Source organism: Pongo pygmaeus, chromosome 8 (genome assembly GCF_028885625.2).
Source record: "Pongo pygmaeus isolate AG05252 chromosome 8, NHGRI_mPonPyg2-v2.0_pri, whole genome shotgun sequence".
Taxonomy (NCBI): Eukaryota; Metazoa; Chordata; class Mammalia; order Primates; family Hominidae; genus Pongo; species Pongo pygmaeus.
In genome coordinates this window covers 7,860,202-7,884,833 of record NC_072381.2, presented here as the reverse complement: position 1 = coordinate 7,884,833, position 24,632 = coordinate 7,860,202, and the positions used below count along the sequence as shown (strand labels likewise).

Genomic DNA, 24,632 nt, shown 5'->3' with positions numbered 1-24,632 from the left:
TCACCTTGTGCTTCCCTTGCTCTAAGCTTGGAAGTAGCCATCTCTCTGAGGAGCCCTGGTTCTTCTTAGAAAGGAATATTATTTAGAACCCAGACGTGTGCTAGCTGACCTTCATTACTACAGGGAAATCATTGCTTCGGGGCCCTTGTAGTGGAAAGAACTAAAAAATATGTACTTTTTTTTTTTTTTTTTGAGATGGAGTCTCGCTCTGTCACGCAGGCTGGAGTGCAATGGCTGGTCTCGGCTCACCACAACCTCTGCCTCCCGGGTTCAAGCGATTCTCCTGCCTCAGTCTCCCGAGTAGCTGGGATTACAGGCGCGCGCCACCTCGCCCGGCTAATTTTTTGTACTTTTAGTACAGATGGGGTTTCACCATGGCCAGGCTGGTCTCTAACTCCTGACCTCAGGTGATCCGCCCACCTCGGCCTCCTAAAGTGCTGGGATTACAGGCGTGAGCCACTGCACCCAGCAATATGTGTACTTTTGAAGTGCAAAGTACACACAGATGCCTCTAATTCAAGTCTAAAATTACATATCCCTTTCCTCCTCCCATGTCCTATTTGCATATCCTGTCTCTCCCAAAGTGAGAAACCTGGCTTCAATATCATAGATTTGACTTATCCTGCAATGTCTTCGCCTTTTATTACTTTTTTGTTGTTGTTGTTGAGACGGAGTCTTGCTCTGTCACCCAAGCTGGAGTGAAGTGGTACAATCTCAGCTCACTGCAACCTCTGCCTCCCGGGTTCAAGCGATTCTCCTGCCTCAGCCTCCCAAATAGCTGGGATTACAGGCATGCACCATCATGCCCGGTCACAGATCACTGCAGCCTCGACCTCCCAGGTTCAAGCAATCTTTCTGCCTCAGGCTCCTGAGTAGCTGGGACCACAGGCACATGTCACCTTGCCTGGCTCATTTTTGTCTTTTTTGTAGAGACGGGTTTTGCTATGTTGCCGAGGCTGGTCTCAAACTGCTGGGCTCAAGCAATTTGCCCACCTCGGCCTCCCAAACTGCTGGGATTACAGGCATGAGCCACCACGCCTGGCAGCTTTTGTCTGCTTTTACAGTGTGTGTTCTCTTTTCATAGGATTCACCTCAGTGGTTTCATCATTAGCTGTATAAAGATGACTCCTTAATATAACGCTTTATCTTGGATTGTTCCTGAGTGCTATACTAGCGTAGCTAACTGCATCTAATGACTAATGTCTGCTTGGATGTCCAATATATAACTCAAATGTAATTATGTTTGAGGGATGTCTGAAACAAAAATCATTCTCTTCTTTGCTGTATACTTTGCGGGGGTGGAGGCAGGATCTGTGTTCATCTCATTCACTAGTAAATAGTACCGAGCAGTTAGTCATATTTCAGTAATGCCTTTTAGCACAATTCATCTTGCAGTGATACAGAGTGGATTAGAGCACAGCTCTGAATATATGAAAAACCACTGAGTGGTACAATTTAGAAGGGCGAATTTCATGGCATGTGGATGATGTCTCAGTGAAGCCACTATTTGAAGAGTAACTAGAAGTGAACAGTGGAGGCCAGGAATCAGGGACCTGTTCAAGAGCAGGCAGGAGTGGCAGAAATGGAGAGCAGCTGCTTCTTTAGCAGTGAGACTGCACACAGCTTAGTGGGCACGAGATCTGTAGAATGAAATTTCATCCTGAGATCAGAGCTCAGACTCACCCAAGAGGCCTGATCCTTATCATTCTGTCTTGGTGGACGAGGAAAAGAACCAAGAGCAATGTGGGAAAGGCGAGTACTGGGGTGTAGCGGTCAGTGCTGACGAGGGTTACAGTTGAGGACCAGTGAGCCCAACTTCAGCCAACGGCAGCACTTTTTCTTCAGTTGGTGCCAGGAGCTCAGTGACTGCACAGTTCTTAAGCTTCATTTAGACAGTTTTGAATGATAATCAAGTTTCTGAAAGCTTCAACTCTTCCGTATTAAAGCACACAGAGAAAGTTTCCTAAAGGGCACATTATAGACAACAGCTGTAATGATGGAAACTCAATCCTAGACTATTAAAATTAACAGACCTAGCCCTTTAGGTACCGTGTAGGTGTTTGCAGAAAATAGGATAGCCAGGAGTAGTGGCTCACGCCTGTAATCCCAGCACTTCAGGAGGCCAAGCCAGGCAGATCACTGAGGCCAGGAGTTCGAGACCAGCCTGGGCAACATGGCAAAACCCTGTCTCTACTAAAAATACAAAAATCAGCCAGGCATGGTGTAGTCCCAGTTACTCGGGAGGCTGAGGTGGCAGGATGGCTTGAGCCCAGGAGGTGAAGGTTGCAGTAAGCCAAGATCCTGCCACTGCACTCCAGCCTGGGCGATAGAGCCAGACCTCATCTCAAAAAAAAAAAAAAAAAAAAAAAAAGCAGTTTGAATTATGTAATAAACCTTTCCAGTGGACAATTATCACTGTAATTGCACTGTGTTATGCCACTTAGCAAAAGGAGAGGACAGAAGTTGGGGGAAAATTTCAAGCTTACTCTTTGATTCCTTCCTACATGTCTAAACCACACAGCATGGTACACTCACCTTTCCAGATTTCTCTTGCCTTTCTCGTTCTCTGTATTAGCAGTTTTCAGAGTGTGCATTTGAACAGATTTTGGTCTTTGCTTTTTCTGCTTCCTTGGCCGGAAATGCCTCCCCTCCCCACCAGTTAGCTCTAGTAGTTTCATTTCTACTGTTGGTCACTGGTCCTTGAGGACGGTTTAGACCCCCCTTCCTCCAAGCTGGACGGCCTTCTCAGTCCCCTTCATCTCTTCCCAAATTGAGTCAGTGTCCCTCCTGTGGCTCACCAATTGTAACTTACCACATTCTGTCATTTGCTTGTGTTCCCTCCAGACTGTAAGCTCCTGCAAGGAGGCGTTTTGTTATCATTGTATCTTCAGAGGGTCAGAGTGCCAGTACACAGAAGAGCATCACTAAAGGCTACAGGGAGCTGATGATTAATTTTACATAGAGCAGACATTTAACCAAGAATATAGCACTTACTCCCTGTCAGATTCTCGATATTTTAAAATATTAGCTCATTTAATCCTAACAATCCTTTAATCTCCATCTTATAGATCATAAAACTGAGAGATTAAGTAACTTGCCCAAGGTCACAGCTGGTAAGGGCTGAGCTAGTATTCCAGTTCAGACATCAGATTATTCTTACTTATGTTGACTGATTTCAAATTCCTGCTTTTCCTCCTTCCATGGTATCTAGGACACTCCATTCACCCTCACAAATGTGTTCTGCTGTCCTGGAAACTGGAGGCGGGTCAAGCCAAGCTTAGAAGCAAAATACAAAACAGGATGGGCATGGTGGCTCACACCTGTAATTCCAGCACTTTGCAGGACTAAGGAGGATCACTTGAGCCCAGGAGTTTAAGACCAGCCCGGGTGAAATAGCAAGACCCCATCTCTTAAAAAAAAAAAATTTTTTTTAATTAGCCAGGTATAGTGGCGTGCACACACACACACACACACAGCCTCCAGAGGCATGTGGTTCGTTGCTAACATTCCCAAAAGGTATCTCGTACTGGTTCACACTACACCTCCATCTGATACCTCAGTTGTGAGCTGTTTCTTTCTCCTAGCCTCAGCCACCAACCCCTTCAGATGTGGCTCCTGAAAACTTTGAGGGGAGTTAGAAAATGACTTTGAAGCTCTGGTCAGTTCACTAAACCTTTTTATTCGTTACTATGAATGTAGCTGTAAATATTTAAAGAATCCATTCTAAATACATGCATTCATTTGTTTTTAAAAGAGGAGCTTGTTAAGAATGGGTTTTATATTGTTTATAATTTTATGTATTTTGGAATTTATATATTACTTTTGTAATTAAAAAAAACCTAAGTTCTCAATTTTAAACAAATAGGGAAAAGCCTGAAATTTTGGCATGGCCAACTCAGAGTGGGGAGTCAACGCAGGCATCTAATCTTAATTGTGATCTAAATGTGAGTATCGTACTTTTCTCAGTGTTTAGAAAAGATGTTTTAAATAATTTAGAGTAAGTATATGCTTGCAGTTTTGTATCCAGAATTCCAAGCAAATGCCTCCTGTGGCATTTTTTTTTTTGGAACAGAGTCTTGCTCTGTTGCCCAGGCTGGAGTACAGTGGCGCGATCTCAGCTCACTGCAACCTCTGCCTCCCAGGTTTAACCGATTCTCCTGCCTCAGCCTCCTGAGTAGCTGGGATTACAAGTGCGCACCATTTTTGTATTTTTTTTTTGTTTTTAGTAGAAACAGGGTTTCACCATGTTGGCCAGGCTAGTCTCAAATTCCTGACCTCAAGTGACCCACCTTGAGTCTCAGCCTCCTGAAGTGTTAGGACTGCAGGCATGAGCCACCGTGCCTGGCCTTGTTGACTGTTCTTTAAGGCTGTAATAAGGCAGAAAACTGGGCTGAGGCTGTGGCTGCAGCCCTTTCCCTCTACGTTGTCCCCATAGAGGCTAGACATTTTAAGGTCAGTGGAGCACTATCAAATCAAAAGAGCCTCTTAAATTGTCTTCTACTAAAAAATTTTAATAGTAGCATATTAATATTTTTAAATGTTTTAGTATCTCATTTCAAAAACTATATCTATTGTTCTTATATATAAGAAAAACAATGATTTTATTTTAAGTTGTTTATTGTAAGATAATTTACAAATATCTTGCTGTCTTCAGTAATTCAAATAATGGAGGAACAGTTTCTTCGGACAAAGACAGCAGTAAGCTAAAAACAAAATCAACTGGCTGAATTTTCCTTCTTTACCTGAAAAACAAAGTACAGAACAAGTAAAAAATCAAACAGCATTTTTTGGGAAAATAATGTCAAGAGATAATAATACATATTTAAGTGGGGTACAGAGAACTGAATTTACATAATAAAGTGTTACTCTATACCAGTGATTCTAAAATTTTGGTCTGGGGAACCTTTCATGGGGTTCATGAGGGCAAAACTATTTTCATGATAATGTTATTTTGCCTGTTTTATTCTCATTCTCGAGTATACAGTAGAGTTTTCCAGAGGCCACATGATCCATGACATCACAACAAAATGAATAGAGACAGATGAAAATCTAGCTGGCTTCTGCTAGATCAATCAGATATTAAGGGGTCCGGAGACCATAAAGTGTGACAACCACCACTCTTCACAACCTATATATAATATCTCAAAATAATGTTAATTCTCTATCCTCAAAGTTTATTTCCTTATATCTACATTTTCTATGATCAACACACTTACTACAAAAAAGTCCACTAGCATTGCCCAGGTGCTCCCGTGAGTTGGGTGCTACTATGAAGTGGCCCATCCATCTAAATCTCTCAGAGGACAATTCTAGGATTACTAAATTAGCTTCACTTATATCTGAATAGCTTTCTTTTCTGAACAGACATGGGAAGAATGTGTGAACTTTACCTCTTGTCTGAGGATGGAACTTGATTTTCATTAATCCCTGGTTATTATATTAGAAGAAAAAGACAAACACAAAACAAGCAGGTCAAGAAGTAATCCATGCTAGTTAATCACATATGCTTTCCAATGGAAAAAAGTCAATTGTTCAACTTGATACCTTGAGTATATCATGCAAAAATACTTACCACAAGATTCCTTTGAAACAGACTCAATGACTGTTATAAAAAGTCATAGATTTCAATCCAGGTAAGAAGCAATAAAAACATGCTCATGCAAGTAGGCAAGACTATGAATATGTAATTTAAATTACAATTTTCCTATAAATTACCACAATATATTTAGAGGTTTTTTTTTTTTTGGAGATGGAGTCTCCTTCTGTTGCCCAGGCTGGAGTACAGTGGCGTGATCTCAGCTCTCTGCAACCTCCTCCCGGGTTCAAGTGATTCTCCTGCCTCAGCCTCCCAAGTAGCTGGGATTACAGGTGCCCGCCACCATGCCCAGCTAATTTTTGTACTTTTTTAGTAGAGACGGGGTTTTGCCATGTTGGCCAGGCTGGTCTGGAACTCCTGACCTCAGGTGATCCACCCGCCTCGGCCTCCCAAAGTGCTGGGATTACAGGCATGAGCCACTGCGCCCGGCCATATTTCGTTTTTAGGCTGGCAACTAATACTTGGACCTCAAATACTATGGTTTGCTCATGTTCTTAATTGTATTACTAAATAGCCAAATATGTTTATTTTGTTTTGTTTTTTGATCTTTTTCTTTTCCAAGTATGTTTAAATATTCAAGTCTTGATTCAGAATAACTGATAGGTTACAGAGCATGCAAGCCCATTCACAAACAATCCAACCTTGGCACTGCATAGCTAAGTTTCTGTATAAGGATTTAGACTACCTTCCTAGGAAGCAAAAACTTAATACTCAATTTCCAATTATGTGGATTCCTTTTTCTAAATTCTTGGTTTTGTGCAGTGGCACGATCATAGCTCACTGCAGCCTAAAACTCCTGGGCTCAAGCAATCCTCCTGCCTCAGTTTCCTGAGTAGCTAGGACAACAGGCACATGCCACCAGGCCTGGCTAATTTTTTCATTTTTGTAGAGATGGGGTCTTGCTATGTTGCTCAGGCTTGTCTTGAACTGCTGGGCTCAAGCAATCCATTCGCTTCGGTCTCCCAAAATGCTGGGATTACAAGCATGAGCCAATGCACCCAGCTGATTTTGTTACTTTTAAATAGGTTTCCTGCACTTCTTTCTTTCTTTTTTTGAGACGGAGTCTTGCTCTTTTGCCCAGGCTGGAGTGCACTGGCACAATCTCGGCTCACTGCAAGCTCCGCCTCCCGGGTTCATGCCATTCTCCTGCCTCAGCCTCCCAAGTAGCTGGGACTACAGGCGCCCGCCACCACGCCCAGCTAATTTTTTTTATTTTTAGTACAAAATACAAGGTTTCACTGAGTTAGCCAGGATGGTCTCGATCGCCTGACCTTGTGATCCGCCCACCTCAACCTCCCAAAGTGCTGGGATTACAGGCGTCAGCCACTGCGCCCGGCCAGGTTTCCTGCATTTCTAATGAAGAAATAGGCGGTCCTCAATTTTGCAGAAGTTGTATCATCATAGGTCATACCTAACATTCGTTTTTCAAGAGCAAAAAAACCCCCTTGGGTTCTCCGGATCTCACACAGCCCACAAACCTTCAGAATGTGGTTCCTTCCCCCAGCCTTTGTCACACTTAAGATCCAAGAACAAATCAGCCTGGCTTTAACATGGGGTAGATGGCAAGAAAGATAATGGCTAATAGAGGGTTTTAGTCCTTGTATTAGTCCCCATGTTACAGATGACAAAGCTGAGTAACAGAGAGAGTATCCTAACCAAGTTCATCAAGCTAGACACCATGAGACAGTATTCTGTGATGCTGATAGAACATTGGTGACCAGGCTGTGAATGGGTTAGTCCTAACACAGCTGTGCTTAGAAAGTAAAATAAGAAGAATGCTTAGGATAGCAAGGCTGATGGATCCAACTAACAACTTACACAAAGCTCTCTGTTGGCTCAGAAAGTTCTAGTTGTGTCTCTCTGGCATTCTGCCCAGTTTCTGCCCTTGAAAAGTAACACTTAAGGAACACTTTAAATAGTGATGAACTTTTCCCTGACTCTTAAAACCATGGGCCCACATTTTCATACACCCAATAATATGTTATTTGTCCCTCTTCTGAACTTCCAATTCTGAATACACATGGCATTTCATTCATTCATTCAACATTCACGAAGGAGGTATGTACCAGGCAATGGGGACATAAAAGTGAATAAGATATGGTCCCATCCTAGCCTCGAGGAGCACACAGACAAATAAAAAGCCAATTCCTGATACAAGGCTGTAAGAGCTAAGCTAAATGGAAGACAGGATGCTACAGAAGGCTGCCTCACTCAGACTGAAGGAAGGAGTGTTTTCTGGAAGAAAGGATTCCCCCAGCTGAGTAAGGAAGGATACACAGGAGGCAGTCAGATGAAGAATCAAGGGAGCAAGGGAAGAAATAGTAGCTTTTCAGGCTGCAGCACATGCCACTCCCTGGTTGCGAGAAAGAGTGACGAATCTGTAGATCTGGAAGTAGATCAAGGTGGCTGAGGTTCAAGGACGTGAGAAATGGTAATGGTGAGAGACTGGACTGGGAAGAGTGCTGGTGACCAGAAAATATAGGATCACATACATCGAGTGTTTCTGCAGAATGACTGTATAACAGAGAATGGATTTTGTTATTTTCCTCATAACACTGTCACAAAAATAGGCAAATTTTTTCTGTGAAGGGCCACACAGTAAGTATTTTACGCTCTGTGGGTCACACACTATCACTCTCCTTTTTCTTATATCCCTTTAAAAATGTAGAACCCATTCTTAGCTCCAGGCCACAGTTTAGTAACCTCTGTTCTGCTGTGATTTCTTATTTAGTGTCTGCCTTTACTGTTAAGACTGAGCTCTCTGAAGGCAAATACTGTTACCACTGTATCCTCAGTGTCTAGCACAGGGCCTGACACTTAAGGGGCACTCAAATAATTACCTTTTTGAACCCAGGAGAGAAATGACAAGGATCTGCATTAAGTGGGCATAAAGAAGGGGGAAGATTCAAGAGATAGTTAGAAGGTAAAACTTAAAGAGCATGGCAACTGATTAGCAGGAGGTAAGAACCAACGAGTCAAAAAGAACTTACTACACGTTTTATCTAATCACAATTACTTGTATGTTTCTTATCCTACTAGAATGTAAGTGCCTTAAAAGAGAGAATCACGTCATTAACACTGTGTCTAGCACTGTGCTGTGCACGTAGTGGGTATTCAACTTCATAACTTTGTGAATAAAATTCCCATTAGCTTAACCTTTTTTTCATAAACATTAAAGTTTTTCAACAACTAAGAAATGTTCTTGAGGAAAGCAGTATATAGTTGGCCCTCAGTATCCATGGATTCAACCAACAGCCGATGTAAAATATTTGGAAAAAAGACAAAAATAATGATAAAATAATAAAAACAAAAACCAATACAACAACTATTTACTTAGCATTATAACTAGAGATGATTAAAAGTATACGAGAGGATGTGCATTTGTTATATGTAGTACTGTGCTATTTTATTTCAGGAACTTGAGCATCTTCAGATTTTGGTATCCTGGGGGAGGTGAGAGTGAGTTCTGGAACCAATCCACTGCAGATACTGAGGGATGGCTATACTATCTTTTGGTACTGATATAGAAAATATAATGATTAAAAAATTCCTGGACCTTCCCAACATGCAATGGTTTATAGATTTATGTAAAACCAAATCTGAAACTAGCCCTGTAACTCAGAAAGCTTGGCTTACAATTGTTTAAATTCCAAAAAAAGATTTCATAAATGATACTGAATTATCCACATCCCATTCCTAATCCTTTAGAAAACTGAAAACTAAGCCCGAGTGTTTCCAGCTGAAACAATAAAAATAAAGCAAAGAGATCCCATTTTTACCACATCTTTATAGCCTAAGAGTTAGGATGCAAGATTCAGCAATGAGTCATTTCAACTTCAAAAGACAAAAACAAAAAACTTTTAAGCATCCAAACAAGCAGACACAGCAAGAGGAAAAAAAATTCTCTGAAGGCAACAATATACAATTACTTACAGAGCTGCAGCACCAGAGATAATTTCAATCAACTCTTTTGTGATGACAGCTTGGCGGGTACGGTTGAATGTCAATGTCAATTTGTCAATCATCTCAGCTACAAACAAAACAAAAAGATTACATAAAAAATCTGAAACTAGAGTAGAATAACTTGTTAACTAACTTCTGTTGCTTAATTTAAAAGTAAGAGATTTTTGGATACCAAAAATTGGCCTCTCAAATAATGTTATGAAGATATTTTTACATCTTCCATAGGATACCTTTTCACAGTACTTGCAAATCAACTACCTATCAAGATATACTTTCTTACAGGTACAGGAATACCATGTTAATGTCGTTGATGCTACTCTCGGCAATGGACTCCTCTCAGCTGAGATTCACTGTGTGCTCACAAGCATTCCTGCTGGCACTGTCCATATTGTGTACTTACAAGCATTCTTGCTGGCATTGTCCATGGCTGTCATCCTGGCACTCTGCTCACTAGTGGTGGACTCCTTCAGAGAGTAGTAGATGATGTTGGCCAGATTGTATTCTTGGTAATTTTGCAGCACGTCAGCATCAATATCATCATAGATACTCATGCTGTCTGTTAAAACAAGTGATGAGTTTCTTTGAAGTTATATAGAACGAATACTAATTCATCAAAAACAGCTTTTCAGTGTAAAACTCCTTTATAATTACAGAGCAGAAATTAATGCAAGATAAGGTAAATGAATCTGTTCTAATAATTTCATCTATTGCCACACTACAGATGATAGCATATTTTTAGCAAAATATAATGTGTAAATAAAGCATTTGATATTCTATTCCACATGTGTAACTTTAGAAAAATTAGGTCAACATTTGAAATAACTGCACTATATTTCGTGGTTATGAAGCCCTCTGGACAGCATTACCATGTGCCTGTTACAAAGCCAGTAAGCACTCAATGCTTTTTCCAGTAAAAAAGAATAATAATGAATTGAAACCAATATAGTGTAATACAGGTTGAGCATCCCTAATCCCAAAGTCCAAAATCTGAAGTGCTCCAAAATCTGAAACATTTTGAGCACTGAAATGACGCCACAAGTGGAAAATTCCACACCTGACCTTGTGTGATGGGGTGCATTTGAAACTTTGTTTCATGCAGAAAATTTTTTAAAATATTACATAAAATTGCCTTCAGGCTATGTGTATAGGGTGTACAGACTCAGGTCCTGTCCCCAAGATACTGCATTATAAATATGAAAATATTCTGAAATCCCAAACATTTCTGATCCTAAGCATTCACACAAGGGATACTCAACCTGTGCGGTAATTCCAACTTAGTCATTTGATTACTGAAGAAATCTGAATGTATCAATCTGGAAAATGAGAGAGGGAAAACCTTTCAAAGCACATGAAAGAGTGGGAGAACTAGAAATTGATATGAATTGTAGTTTTAATGTTGTAGAAATTTAGAAGTACATTTCAAAATTCATTCATTGGGGTCAAGTGGTGACACAGTACTATATATTATCAAAATACTATATTTCATTAAATGGTACTGGTTGTAACACCTACTTTATTTCTCAATAAGAGAGAAAAAAATGTACTCAATTCTAAATGATGTTCCATTGGCTGGTAGAGCCATCTCAATTTCAGCAACATTAACGTGTAAAGTACATACTTGAAAATAAATGAAGTATTAGAAAATAGATGGTATATACAAGGGAAAAAAGCCTTAGAAAACTAAACTGAGTTCCAGAATATTATTCCAGGATGCTTCAATGATCAATGAGGACTTTATTCCAACAATAAAACAAGAGAATTGAGTCAGTCAATGTAAATTAGCTGTGAACACTGTTCAACTCTCTATTCTAGAGCTTCTGTTGTATTGTAGTTAGAGGTCCCAAACATAAATTGCAAAGCCAGTTTCTAGCTACGCTCTTCAATCCTTGAGGACAAAAAAATCTAATGATGAACCTCAATAGATACTGATTTTTCAATTAATGACAGAATAGAGCAGGAGTTATCAAACTGTACCAAACAGGCACAGTGGCTCATGCCTGTAATCCCAGCACTTTGGGAGGCCTAGGTGGGCGGATCACCTGAGGTCAGGAGTTTGAGACCAGCCTGGCCAACGTAGTGAAATCCCGTCTCTATTAAAAATACAAAAATTGGCTGGGCACGGTGGCTCATGTTTGTAATCCCAGCACTTTGGGAGGCCGAGGTGGACAGATCACGGGGTCAGGATATCAAGACCACGGTGAAACCCCATCTCTACTAAAAAATACAAAAAAATTAGCCAGGCACGATGGTGGGTGCCTGTAGTCCCAGCTACTTGGGAGGCTGAGGCAGGAGAATGGCGTGAACCCAGGAGGCGGAGCTTGCAGCGAGCCGAGATTACGCCACTGCACTCCAGCCCGGGAGACAGAGCAGGAGTTATCAAACAATGACTGAATTAAGTATCATGGAAGTCAAGAGATGGCACTTCTCAGAAACAGCCCCAGATCGGCCGGGTGCAGTGGCTCATGCCTGTAATCCCAGCACTTTGGGAGGCCAAGGCAGGTGGATCACTTGAGGGCAGGAGTTCAAGACCAGCCTGGCCAACATGGTAAAACCGCATCTCTACTAAAAATACAAAAATTAGCCAGGCGTGGTGGCGTGCACCTGTAATCCCAGCTATTGGGAGGCTGAGGCAGGAGAATGGCGTGAACCCGGGAGGCGAAGGTTGCAGTGAGCCGAGATCATGCCATTGCACTTCAGCCTGGGTGACACACACACACACACAAAAAAAGGCTGGGCTCATGCCTGTAATCCCAGCACTTTGGGAGGCCGAGGCAGGTGGATCACGAGGTCAGGAGATCGAGACCATCATGGCTAACATGGTGAAACCCCGTCTCTACTAAAAATACAAAAAATTAGCCGGGCTTGGTGGCGGGTGCCTGTAGTCCCAGGTACTAGGGAGGCTGAGGCAGGAGAATGGCGTGAACCCAGGAGGCAGAACTTGCAGTGAGCCGAGATGGTGCCACTGCACTCCAGCCTGGGAGACAGCGAGACTCCATCTAAAAAAGAAACAGCCCCAAATCATTTGCTACAGCTACCACCAGATATCTTGACACTGTCTGCCTTAGTGTACAAATCTCTCCATTCTACATGTCAAAAAATATGTATCATAGAAAAACTACTTACCAGCACTTGCAACGGTATTAAGGGAAAAGATGGGCTTTTCTTCTGTCTTATAGGAGATGACAGACCTAGAATTGACAAAAACAAATGTAAATCTCAAAATAATTTTTAAACTGTTATTTCAAAATATGAACAAAAGCATGAACATAAAAAAGCTTTGATTTCTAAATCTTTCTTGCCTGAATTTATTAAAGATGATGGAGCCTTCATCAAATTCATATCCAGAATTTAGTAATTCAAGGGCAATGACTGACGCATCTCCAAAAGTGGGGGGCTTTCTTCCCACTTCTTTGAATGCCACCAGAAACTGGTCAGAATGAGTCCTATAAGAAAAGCAAGAGCTCACATAGCTAGTTTAACAAGATTTCTGCTGAAAGAGCACAGGGGACGGGCAGGAGAAAACATTGTCACCATAGATCAGGTCTTTTGGGGTATGGGTGGTGGTGATTTCCTGAGTTCTTCCACACACTATCATAATTCCTTTCCTTCAGCACCTGCAAAGAACTAAGAACTAAAAATGAGGTCTGTTTTATATTCTTTTTGCCTTTATTCCTCTCCTTCTAATCCTAATGAACTATTGCTAACATTTCCAGGCTGTAACAGCTCCTCAGATGCCTCATTTGGCTTAATGCCGATAGCTTTTGATATTCACATGGCATTCAACTTATGATCCGGATGAAGAAGAAAAGGTAGAAAACAGGGGAAGGAAAACAGAAATGTTCCAATATATCCTGGAAAAAAGAAAAAGGAAACAAACACCCCCTTGTGAATATACCAAAAAAGGCCCCGAAGAATATACCTTGTTATTGATGAAGGTTTTTAGAGTTTGTCAAAACTTTTGAGAGAAGATTTATTCGTGCTTGCATCTTTATGAAAATAAACAATATATATTTAAATTACCTATAAAGTATGCCTCTGATTTTGTCACCAACTCCAACAAGCATAACTTCTTTCCCAGCTGCTGTTAGTGTAGCAACCTCGCTTTTCATCTGTTTAGCGATGGAGGAATGAATAGCACCACACAGTCCTCGATCTGAGGACACACCAATAAGGAGGTGTTTCTTCTTGTCTTCAGGCCCCTTGATATCAGCTTTTTCATACAGAGCTTAAAAACAAACAAAAGCAGTAATTTTTTTATATGCAATTTACACTAAATACAATAAATCTCTAATTTACAAAGCAGTTGGTTATTTCCAAAATATGCATTTAAATTTAGCTGGCAACTGCCTAGTGTAAGCAGGTGTTCTTAGGACAGCTGTAAGCTGAGGCCGGGCACAGTGGCTTATGCCTGTAATCCCAGCACTTTGGGAGGCCTAGGTGGGCAGATCACCTGAGGTCAGGAGTTTGAGACCAGCCTGGCCAACGTAGTGAAATCCCGTATCTATTAAAAATACAAAAATCGGCTGGGCACGGTGGCTCATGTTTGTAATCCCAGCACTTTGGGAGGCCGAGGTGGGCAGATCACGAGGTCAGGATATCAAGACCACGGTGAAACCCCGTCTCTACTAAAAAATACAAAAAAATTAGCCAGGCACGATGGTGGGTGCCTGTAGTCCCAGCTACTTGGGAGGCTGAGGCAGGAGAATGGCGTGAACCCGGGAGGCGGAGCTTGCAGCGAGCCGAGATTACGCCACTGCACTCCAGCCCGGGAGACGGAGCTAGACTCCGTCTCAAAAAAAAAAAAAAAAAACAAAAAAAAACAAAAATTAGCCAGGTGTGATGGTGGGGGCCTGTTAATCCCAGCTATTGGGGAGGCTGAGGCAGGAGAATCGCTTGAGCCTGGGAGGGGGAGGTTGTAGTGAGCTGAGATTGCACCACTGCACTCTAGCCTGGGCAACAGAATGAGACTCCATCTCAAAAAAAAAAACACAAAAAGAAAACAAACAAAAAAAAAACAACAAAACACACACACACACATAAAAAAACAAAGGACAGCTGTCAGCTGAGATATTGAGGATTTGGTAGTAAACAGGGGGTTCACTGCATGATCTTCTTTACTATCAAATATGCATAAATCTTCCTTAAGTTAAAAATTCTTTCAGATAGCCTCAACTCAGGATAAGACAGCATGATCATAAAAAAGTTAAGAGAAAGAATGTAATTACAATTCTTTCCCATTTCCAGCTCTTTACAACTTTATTTCCAAGATAAATTCATAATCAAATAAGTATAAAAGCATCTAAAAACACAATATAAATTCTTTTTAACTGCCATATCTCATCTCTTTTCCATTAAGAAGACTAATTAAGGATGGATTACATAAATTTCTGAAGGAAAAATGTCTTCATGCTTTTGAAAAGATAAGAATGGTGATTAAGTATCTTGAAAATGAAGGTTCTCAGCTGCTTTTCCTGCTTCAACATCATTCGGATTCTCAAAACACCATCACGAGTCATATCCATGACCACTCGGTCAGCTCTCCACCGCAATGCCTCCCACCCGCCCACGCTGCAGTCGTAAAATGCCACACTACAAGGTCACAGGATGAAATTAAGCCCCTGCATCTAACACACGGTTTCCAAGTTCTTCTGATGGTATACGTAATAACTGGGAAAATTTCAGAATATTTTAAAAGTTAATATGGCCATGTATAATGGTTAACAAATACACAGACTCTTGACACCAAATCACATAGGTCCAAACAGAGGCTCTTCATCCTTTTATATGTGATCTTAGGCAAGTTACTTAACTTCCGTGTGCTTCCGTTTTTCTCACTGGAAAGCCGGGATTCTAACAGTCCCTACCTGTACTACCTACACGGGTTGTTATCATTACGTGTCAAGTGGATGTAGATGAAAAATAAGTACATGTCAAGTGCTCGAATAGGCTTGACATCGCTGTAAGCTCTAAATGTAAGTCATCAGTAGTCTTCTTTGTGTGAAACAGTTCTTCCTAATTTATGAATTACACTCTTCCCTTACCTAAAGATCCCAATCCATATATTCGAGCTGGTTTCAGCTCTCTCTCAGCTCGGGCATATTTTGCTGCTGCTACCATTTTCATAGACTTGGTAATTTTCTGGATGTTTTTGATGGACTTTAGTCTCCTGGTAACTGAAAAATAAAAGTACTGTGTTAAAACAAAGGAATAACAGTATAACTTCCTTGTGAATTTATTGAAATATTTTTCTAAAGTGCAAGGCAGAATAATGAGCACTTAGATAAACAATAAACAGCATGATACTAAACCAGTCTTAATATTAGAACTAGTACTAATAGCCAGGCGCGGTGGCTCACACCTGTAATCCCAACACTTTGGGAGGCTGAAGTGGGCGGATCACGAGGTCAAGAGATCAAGACCATCTTGGCTAACATGGTGAAACCCCGTCTCTACTAAAAATACAAAAAATTAGCTGGGCGTGGTGGCGGGCACCTGTAGTCCCAGCTACTCGGGAGGCTGAGGCAGGAGAACGGCGTGAACCCAGGAGGCGGAGCTTGCAGTGAGCCCAGATGGCGCCACTGCACTCCAGCCTGGGTGACAGAATGAGACTCCGTCTCAAAAAAAAAAAAAAAAAAAAAAAAAAAAAAACAGAAATACTACTAATAAAAGGAAGGCAAAACTAGCTACTACTTAGGACAAGCAAATGCAACATAAGACAATAATATACATTTAAAACATTAAATGGATGGTATTGAAAGTTGCCTTAACCACATATTCCATAATATTATTTATATATAACATAATTTACCCCTTCCCACACATACACTCACCTACACCCACACTGGTATAGTTTTTTCTAGTTATATCATGATCATTCTATAAACAACAGAACATAGCTTTCTCAGGTGTCCTTTCTTACTGGTCTTTTCAGAACAAGTCCAATGTCCCAAACATACAATGGAAATCCATTTGGTCAGTTTTGATCAAATACACAATGGGCTAAAGCAGTATATTTCTGAAAGTATTTGTATTTGTCAAAATTTAGTTTTTCTTAATTCACATTTTGAGACAAACAACATACTTACTATCTTTCAAAGTTGCCATATTTCGAACTTGAATCCTGAGGATAAAAGTTTTAAAAATGTTTCAGTTTTTTGAAAAATAGTTCCATTATACAAGAAGAACTTTCAGAGTTAATATATTTATTTAAAGACTACCCCATAAAGAAACAATCTATCAAATACAGGACTCAGAATGTATATGAACAGACATATATTTAAATCCCTTAGGAGTGGCGCGAATCCCTGTATTGAAGGCCTCCTTTTATTTGGCCTGTCTGTACCACCACCTTCTCAGAAGTCAACATGCTCTATTGACTCACACATGCTCCGTTCCCACCTCCATATCTTTGCTTATGTTGTTTCCATGACAGAAAAGCCCCTCCCCTTGTTAAGCTGTCCAACTATACTTTAAATCAAGGCCAGCCACTCTAAAAACTTCCTTAGTTCACAGCAACCTCTTCCAGTAACAGAGTCAATGATATAGTCAAACATGACTACACGTGTAAAAGTAGTTTATATAAACTGATTCTTAACTTTTTCAATTCAGCTCAATAAACATTTACCAAGATTCTCTACATTCCAGGCACTGGTAAACACGACATGGTCTCTGACATATTATTACCTTATAAACAAGGTTCATGAAAAATTACATTTACATAAAATTTAGTATTTTTTTCAAGTCTTTAAAATTGAAATGCTAATGTGCAGAAGTCAAAATGATTAGACTTAAATGAAATGTTGGTGAAAGATGAATATGAGAGAATTCCTACCCCAATGGGGGAAGACATGCTAAAAAATATTAAATGATCTTTCTGCCTTCAAATCCATACAAAGTGCCTGTGTTTGCAGGCAAAGCTACACAGGAGAATTGAGCATGATGAAATGTGTGCACAAAGTAGAGACGTAAGGAAGGGATTCTTGGGAACAGAATGTCATTTTAAGAGGATTCATGTTCAGGAAAGAGTCAGAAATGGAGAAGGGGAAACTGGAGACATGAGTTGGGTTTGTTACTTTAAATAATTAATATTTTTAAATATTAAAACAAGCAAATCAGTTTAAATCTTATTCGTAGGTTAGTAGGGAAATGAATGTTTATAAGCCCACAAATCAGTTTAGTATTTCAGCAAAGTATCTCACATGGCAGTGACAAGCGTAAAATGAAGTTGGAGTTTTGATGAACACGAAAGACATGGGGACGTAGGCTGCCACAGCCTCACGAGAGACCTCAAAAACATGGATGAAGATGCTGGCAAAGCAATAGGAGACTAGATTTGCAAGCATTTAACTTCTTCACATGTACATTCGTAGCAGAAAGGAAAGCAGTAAGAATGATCTAAGGTTTCTCTAATTGAATGACCTTGGTGGACAGTGACTAATATCTCTCATGAGCATAGGTTAGAGGCAAAAATCCTCAACAGTGTATTAGCAAATCAAATCCAACAATGTATTAAAAATAATTATACACCATCACTACGTGGGATTTACTCCAGGTATGCAAAGCTGGTTCAATATTAAAAAATCAAATAATATAATCTATTACGTCAACAGGTTAAAGAAAAAAATCATACAATCAATAGGTGCAGAAAAAGCATCCAACAAAATCTAACACCCATTCATGATAAAGTCTCTCAGCAAACTAGGAATAGAAAACTTCCTCAACCTGCTAAAAAAAAAACACACACACAAAATCCCTGATTTAATAGGAGAGGCTAGGAGCTTTCCCCATAAGATTGGGAACAAGACAAGGAAATCCCCACTCATCACTCTTCTTCAGTATCATATTGGAAGTCTTAGCTAATGCAGTAAGACAAGAAAATAAGAGGCATAGAAATTTGAAGGGAAGGAATAAAACTGTTTTTGTTCATAGATGACATGATTATCTATGTAGAAAATCCCAAAGAATAAAAATAGCCCCTCCTAGAACCAATAAGCATTTATGACAAGGTTGCAGGATATAAGGTTAGTATATATAAAAAGCTAGTTGCATTCCTCTACAGCAGCCCTGAACTACTGGAGTATGAAGTTAAAAATGCCCGCACACAATTGTATGGTTAAAATGATAAACTTCATGTTCCATGTGTTTTACAATTTTAAAAATCCACTAAAATCTCAGCAAGTTTGATTTTAGTTGAAATCTACTTTGTGGATATCAATAAACTGATTTTCAAGGTTATATAGGAAGGCCAAAGACCTAGAAAAGTCAAACAACATTGTCAGGACTGACACTACCTGACTTTAAGACCTCCTCTAAAGTTACAGTAATAAAAAAGCAAAAACAATTCAAGGAAAAAAGGATATTCTTTTCAACAAACAAATGGCACTGGAACAACTGGACACTAATATGCAAAAATATTAATCTGTACAATGACTTTACAAATTTAATAAAAATTAACTTAAAATGAATCACAGGCCTAAATATAAAATGCCAAACCGTAAAACTTCTACAAGAGACAATCCAGGTGCCTTGGGTTTGGCAATGAGTTTTTAAACACAACACCAAAAGCATGATCCATGACAGAAAAAATTAAGTTGGGCTTTACTGAAATTTAAAACTTCTGTCCTGTGAAAAATACCGTGAAGAGAATGAAAAGTCAATCCACAGGCTGGGAGAAAATATTTCTAAAACTCATCTCTGATAAAGGACTTGTATCCAAAACAAACAACTCTTAAAATGCAATAAGAGAACAACCCAAATAAAAAAAATGGGCAAAAGGTCTGGAGACTTCACCAAAGAAGATCAACAGATGGCAGGGCCAGGTACGGTGGCTCACGCCTATAATCCCAGCACTTTGGGAGGCCGAGGCAGGCAGATCACAAGGTCAGGAGTTCCGAGACCAGCCTGACCAACATGGTGAAACCCCGTCTCTACTAAAAATACAAAAAATTAGCCAGGTGTGGTGGTGGGCACCTGTAATCCCAGCCACTCAGGAGGCTGAGGCAGAAGAATTGCTTGAACCCAGGAGGTGGAGGTTGTGGTGAGCAGAGATGGTGCCACTGCATTCCACCTGGGTGACAGAGCAAGACTGTCTCAAAAAACAAAAACAAAAACCAACCAGATGGCAAAAAGCACATAAGATGATGCTCAGTATCATGTCATTAGAGAACTGCAAGTTAAAACAGTAAGATATCACTACACACCTCCAAGAATGGATAAAACCCAAGAAACTGACCAGCAAACGATGATGAGGATGTGGAGCAAAAGGAACTCTCATTGATGGCTGGCAGGAATGTAAAATAGTACACAGCCACTTGGGAAGATGTTCTGGTAGTTTTTTACAAACCTAAACCTGGTCTTAACTTACCCAACTGAGATGAAAAGTTATGTCCACATAAAACCTACACACGAGCATGTAAAGCAGCTTCATTCATGATGCCAAAAGTTGGAAGCAACCCAGATGCCCTTCAATACATGAATGGATAATCTAACTCAGATACATCCATACAGTGGACTATTATTCGCCAAAACCACAAAGGAGCTATTAAGTTATAAAAAGGCATGGAGAAACCTTAAGTGCATACTACTAAGGGAGAGAAGGCCATCTGAAAAAAACCAAATACTGTATGATTCTGGCTATGACATGCCAGAAAAGCCGAGGATCAAGCAATAGTTGAGAGAAGTGGTTGTCAGGTTTTGGGGAGAGTAGAGGAGGGATTTTTAGGGCAGTGAAGCTCTTTGGTATGATATTGTAATGGTGGATACATGTCATTATGCATTTGTCCAAATCCATAGAACTGTATAACAAAAAGAGTGGATCTCTGTTTTTTGGGGTTTGAAGACAGGGTCTCACTCCCCTCACCCAGGCTAGAGTGCAGTGGTGTGATCATGGCTCCCTGCAGTCTCAACTTCCTACGCTCAGGTGATTCTCCCACTACAGCACGAAAAATATTAGGTTTGGTTTTAAGAATGAATCTACTAAAGGAAAAGATAAAAGCTGGCAAATCCTGACAAGCTCTGTTATTTCAGAGCACAAACTACCTGCCATGACTGTTCTACTACAACAGCTTTTCATAATCACACTTGAAAAGTAATACCAGTTTTTGGCCAACCTTCCTTTTTTGGTGTAGTAATGACTTTTCTCCCTGAACACAAAATTTATTGGTTATAACAAGTCACTCTTGGACATTATTGTTTTAGGCAGACACTTCAACTGACACAAGTTTCTAGTCAGAGAATACCATATGGAACAAATTTGAATTGCGTACCATATTTTGGTTTCCTTAAGTACTCCAAGTCAGAGGTATGAAGAGGTAGCATCTTTTGTGATAATGCTATGCATTTGTCCTAATTTCATGTGTTTTAAAGCACTCTCATGTTTAGCTTTCATTTAATTCTGAAGATGTCTATGTTACTACTTTAATTTTTAGGTACAATTTGAGTAAGAATAGTGATGAGGTAATTGAACTCTCTTTAGGGATAGCTTCCTTTATTAAATATAAAAGTTTTGCAAATGAGGAGATAAAGCTCTGAATCATTGCACGTCCTAAGATCCTCGGGAGACTAAGAAACACAGTGGAGGGAGAATCAAGTGGACTGTGGATTACCACTATCTACCATGATCCCACAGCACTGTTATAACAGCTGACGAAGGCAGTGGAGGAGGGAGTCAGGAATGACACCCTTCCAAGAAACTATAGTTTGAGAGATTTTTAAGGAGTATATTAAGATACATAAAAACTTAAAAAACAAGCAATATTGGCTAATCCTCAAGGAAAAGAAAATTATGAAGTGACTCTAATTCTGATATTAAATGTGTAAAAGTCCATTACCTGCCACCAGCAAAAACTGACTCCTTCACACTTATCTAACCCACACCCATGACTGCATCATCTTTTTTTTTTTTTTTTTTTCTTAGATGGAGTCCCACTCTGTCACCAGGCTGAAATGCAGTGGCACGATCTCAGCTCACTGCAACCTCCGCCTCCCGGGTTCAACCAATTCTCCTGCCTCAGCCTCCTGAGTAGCTGGGACTACAGGTGCGTACCACCACGTCTGGCTAATTTTTGTATTTTTAGTACAGACAGGTTTTCACCATGTTGGCCAGTATGGTCTTGATCTCCTGACCTTGTGATCCGCCTGCCTCAGCCTCTCAAAGTGCTGGGATTACAGGCGTGAGCCACTGCGCCCAGCCCAACTGCATCTTCTTTTCCTCTTTTCGCAAGTCCAAGCAATCTTCTTACATTACATTTGATGTAGAAACTGTACTTAAAAACTCTTCATTTCTCTACTGATATACAGCATTTGGATCCCTATCAGCATTTCTCCCATTGTCCTACATGCTTTGCAAATACTCTAATCCTCCCGCTAACCCACTGAATTGTGCCCTTTTATTGCATATATTTGACAGATGAGGAACTGGTGGGACAGACACTAAGTAACCCGCCCAAGGTCACAGAGCTGCTAAGTGGCAATCAGAATTCAATCCCTGCCGTCTGAATGGAGCCCTTCAGGGCTGGCTACAGAGTTTCTCTCTTCATACAGTACTACACTCTGCTGCCTCACATTTTTTACATTTATTAGTAAATATCTGCCCTCATGGTCTCAGATGACGATTTGTCTTTTCTCTCCTGAAATGCCATCTCCTTATCGGTGTCTGTAGTTTATGACTACTGACACGTTATTATAAAACAGTTCCATTTTAGAGACTACTGAACTCTAAGAAATAGAAATATGTTTTTCCCAAATTTGAAGACAGTAAAATCCGGGACTCTTTCTCTCAAATTTTTAATTTCCATTTTCTTATATGCTGCTTTAAAAAAAAAGTTTAATTTTCAAAACGTTAGAGTATTTTGCCGATACCCTAACAACTATTAAAATAACCACTGTGAATTTAAGTAAGCCTAATGTTTAGTTTATGTTAGTATCGTAACCTTTCTGAAAACTAAAACTAAAACAATAACAAATTATACTTTAAAAAACTTCCAGTAATCAAGACAGAAGCATGGAAATATGCCTTTTCATGGTTCGTTAAGACAAAGGTCTTTTTTTCCCCTTCCAAATTAATTCTGTGGAGTGGTTTTAATTTCTGAATTCAAAAGGCAATTATAATTCATGGGAAGAGAAATGGCAGAAGAGGCAGGAAAGACATTAAGCACCAGGAGTGAAGGAATACATGAAAAGAAGAGAACAGAATATGCTTTCATAGTGGAACACTGTTGATTGATGATTTAAAACCAATATTCCAAAGGGATTAAGGTCAGGATTAGGACCTTTATATGCTGATTGTGGTTCCGATTTAAGCTCCTAACAGTAGTTGTCTTGAACTGAGAGCTCTTATTTCGATCCTTCACTAAAAGAGCTTCAAATTATCTTACAGGTGCTTTAAAAAAAGATATTTCTAAAATTTTTTGTAAAATATTTTCTTTGTTTCAGAAACTCTTTCCACTTTTTAAAAGATCAACTTAGAAACTAAGGTCCTAAAAATACTGACAGATAACATTAATGCGTGGCAAGAGGTAAGGACAGGAGAGCTGATGTTCGCAGAGCACCACTGCAAGCCAGGCACTGTCCCAGGAAACTGACTGAGACCTTATCTATTTGTTCACTACCACATTTTGGCACTTTCCAAGTACCACCGGGTGCAGTGCAAGCACTCAGCTAATGTCTGCTGAGGGTTAACAAGTGGGACAATCTATACAACTGAGAATTCAACTACAGTGACCTTTTAATTCCCATGAATGTTCTTTTTCCATATTAGAGAAAAAAAAATCTGACTTCCAAGGCCAAGCCACCAAAAATTTTATGTGGCTAATTCACATCAGATATCATTCTGAAAATCTCGTATATTACTATCAGTTATTTGCTTAATGAAAAACGTATTTATTTCAACTAATGCTTTATGGTCCCTTCATATAAATTAGGATACAAAAATCTAGTTTAGCACTGTAGCGCCTTAGAAATCCTCCATACTGTTAAGAGCAGGGAATTGCTACGACACAGCCTATAATCCCCTTAGCAGCGTGTCTGAAATTCTTCCAGATTCTGTCAGGCTTCAAAACTGAACAGCACCACCCACAAACCAACTTTTACCTGCCCATTCCCGGGCCTTCTAATATGCATTTCCCCCAGCCCAGGTCCCCCTACCCGGAACTAATGTTTAAAATTCTCGAGGCTCGTGGCACCCTTTAACTGCCTGTCAGTTAACAAATGCCACTTAAAGCCCACCGAACTCCTCCCCCAGGACCTGGGGGCAATTTCATGACCTTGCAGGGTTACGGTTTCAGCAAGTGGTTTCAAGGTAGTGCTAGGTGTCCTTCCCTTCCCCGCCCTCAGACAGATCTGTACGGTCCCTTCTGCACCAAAACCACCCTCAGAGGCATCTAGGATGTTCGCCTTTGCTGTTGCAGCACCCAGCAAAGCGTCTGCAACACGGCAGGTGCTCGACGGCCGCGCTCTCTGACTCGATCGAATCTTAAAGGGTCACTCTGTCCAGCCCTGGAGGGTTTCAAAGGGCGTCAAGGACAAAAAGCACAACTTAACCTTCCCCTGGGCTATTGCTCAGGCTCCCGTCACCTTGCAGGCCCTGAGACTGGGGGCCTGGCTCGCAGCGGAAGCTCAGGAAGTCCTGATTAGCTGAGGGAACTCAAGACCGCCCAGACGTCAATTTGGACTCAGGCCGCAGTCCCGAGATCCCAGGTGGCCCTCCGACCTCAGGGAACAGGGCAGGACCTTGCTCCGCCGGAGCCCGGCCCTGCGCACGCCTTGCCGACCTCAGAGCCGCTTCCTGCAGTCCCCGCTACCCGGCGCCTCCGAGGGGCCAGGGGCCCAGCTAGGCCCTGCGACTCCAGATCTGCCCCCGCGCCCATCTCCTCCTCCCTGCCCCGTGCCCAAGCTCTTCCATCCCTTGCAGTCCTGCCGATTTTCCCGCAAGCTGCCATACCATTGCGGCTGCAAGGTCCAGGCCGACAGCCCAGCGACGCCCGCGCGAGAGAACATGGTAGCCGCAGCCCTGCTGAAGGTCGGTCAGGCAGGCCTCAGCGCGCATGCGCGGAAGCTCCCCAGCGCGCCCCCTCCC

The 24,632-nt window shown here is 40.9% G+C and overlaps 1 protein-coding gene across 2 annotated transcripts; it reads right to left on the bottom strand.

Annotated features, from left to right (window-relative positions):
* Nucleotides 1-4,599: 4,599 nt before the first annotated feature.
* ATP5F1C (ATP synthase F1 subunit gamma) lies at nt 4,600-24,632 on the bottom strand. 2 transcript variants are annotated; one of them, XM_054503451.2, is made up of 10 exons: nt 24,498-24,632; nt 16,645-16,679; nt 15,601-15,732; nt 13,580-13,784; nt 12,859-13,002; nt 12,683-12,747; nt 9,960-10,115; nt 9,530-9,626; nt 5,391-5,427; nt 4,600-4,742 (listed from the first exon to the last, which is right to left on the bottom strand). In XM_054503451.2, exons 1-9 carry the CDS (start codon nt 24,551-24,553, stop codon nt 5,421-5,423), a joined length of 897 nt encoding a protein of 298 aa, XP_054359426.1. In that variant the 5' UTR covers nt 24,554-24,632; the 3' UTR covers nt 4,600-4,742; nt 5,391-5,420. The 2 variants fall into 2 exon arrangements, with proteins under 2 accessions (XP_054359426.1, XP_054359427.1); XM_054503452.2 differs by lacking the exon at nt 5,391-5,427.

Bases quoted from the DNA above. Each gene is read 5' to 3' on its own strand.
- ATP5F1C (XM_054503451.2), bottom strand. From the start codon at position 24,553: ATGTTCTCTCGCGCGGGCGTCGCTGGGCTGTCGGCCTGGACCTTGCAG. The intron at 13,785-15,600 runs GTAAGGGAAGAG...TTTGTTTTTAAG, and splicing joins ATATGGATTGGGATCTTTAG to CTCTGTATGAAAAAGCTGAT. The intron at 13,003-13,579 runs GTAATTTAAATA...CTTTTCTTATAG, and splicing joins ATCAGAGGCATACTTTATAG to GACTCATTCTGACCAGTTTC.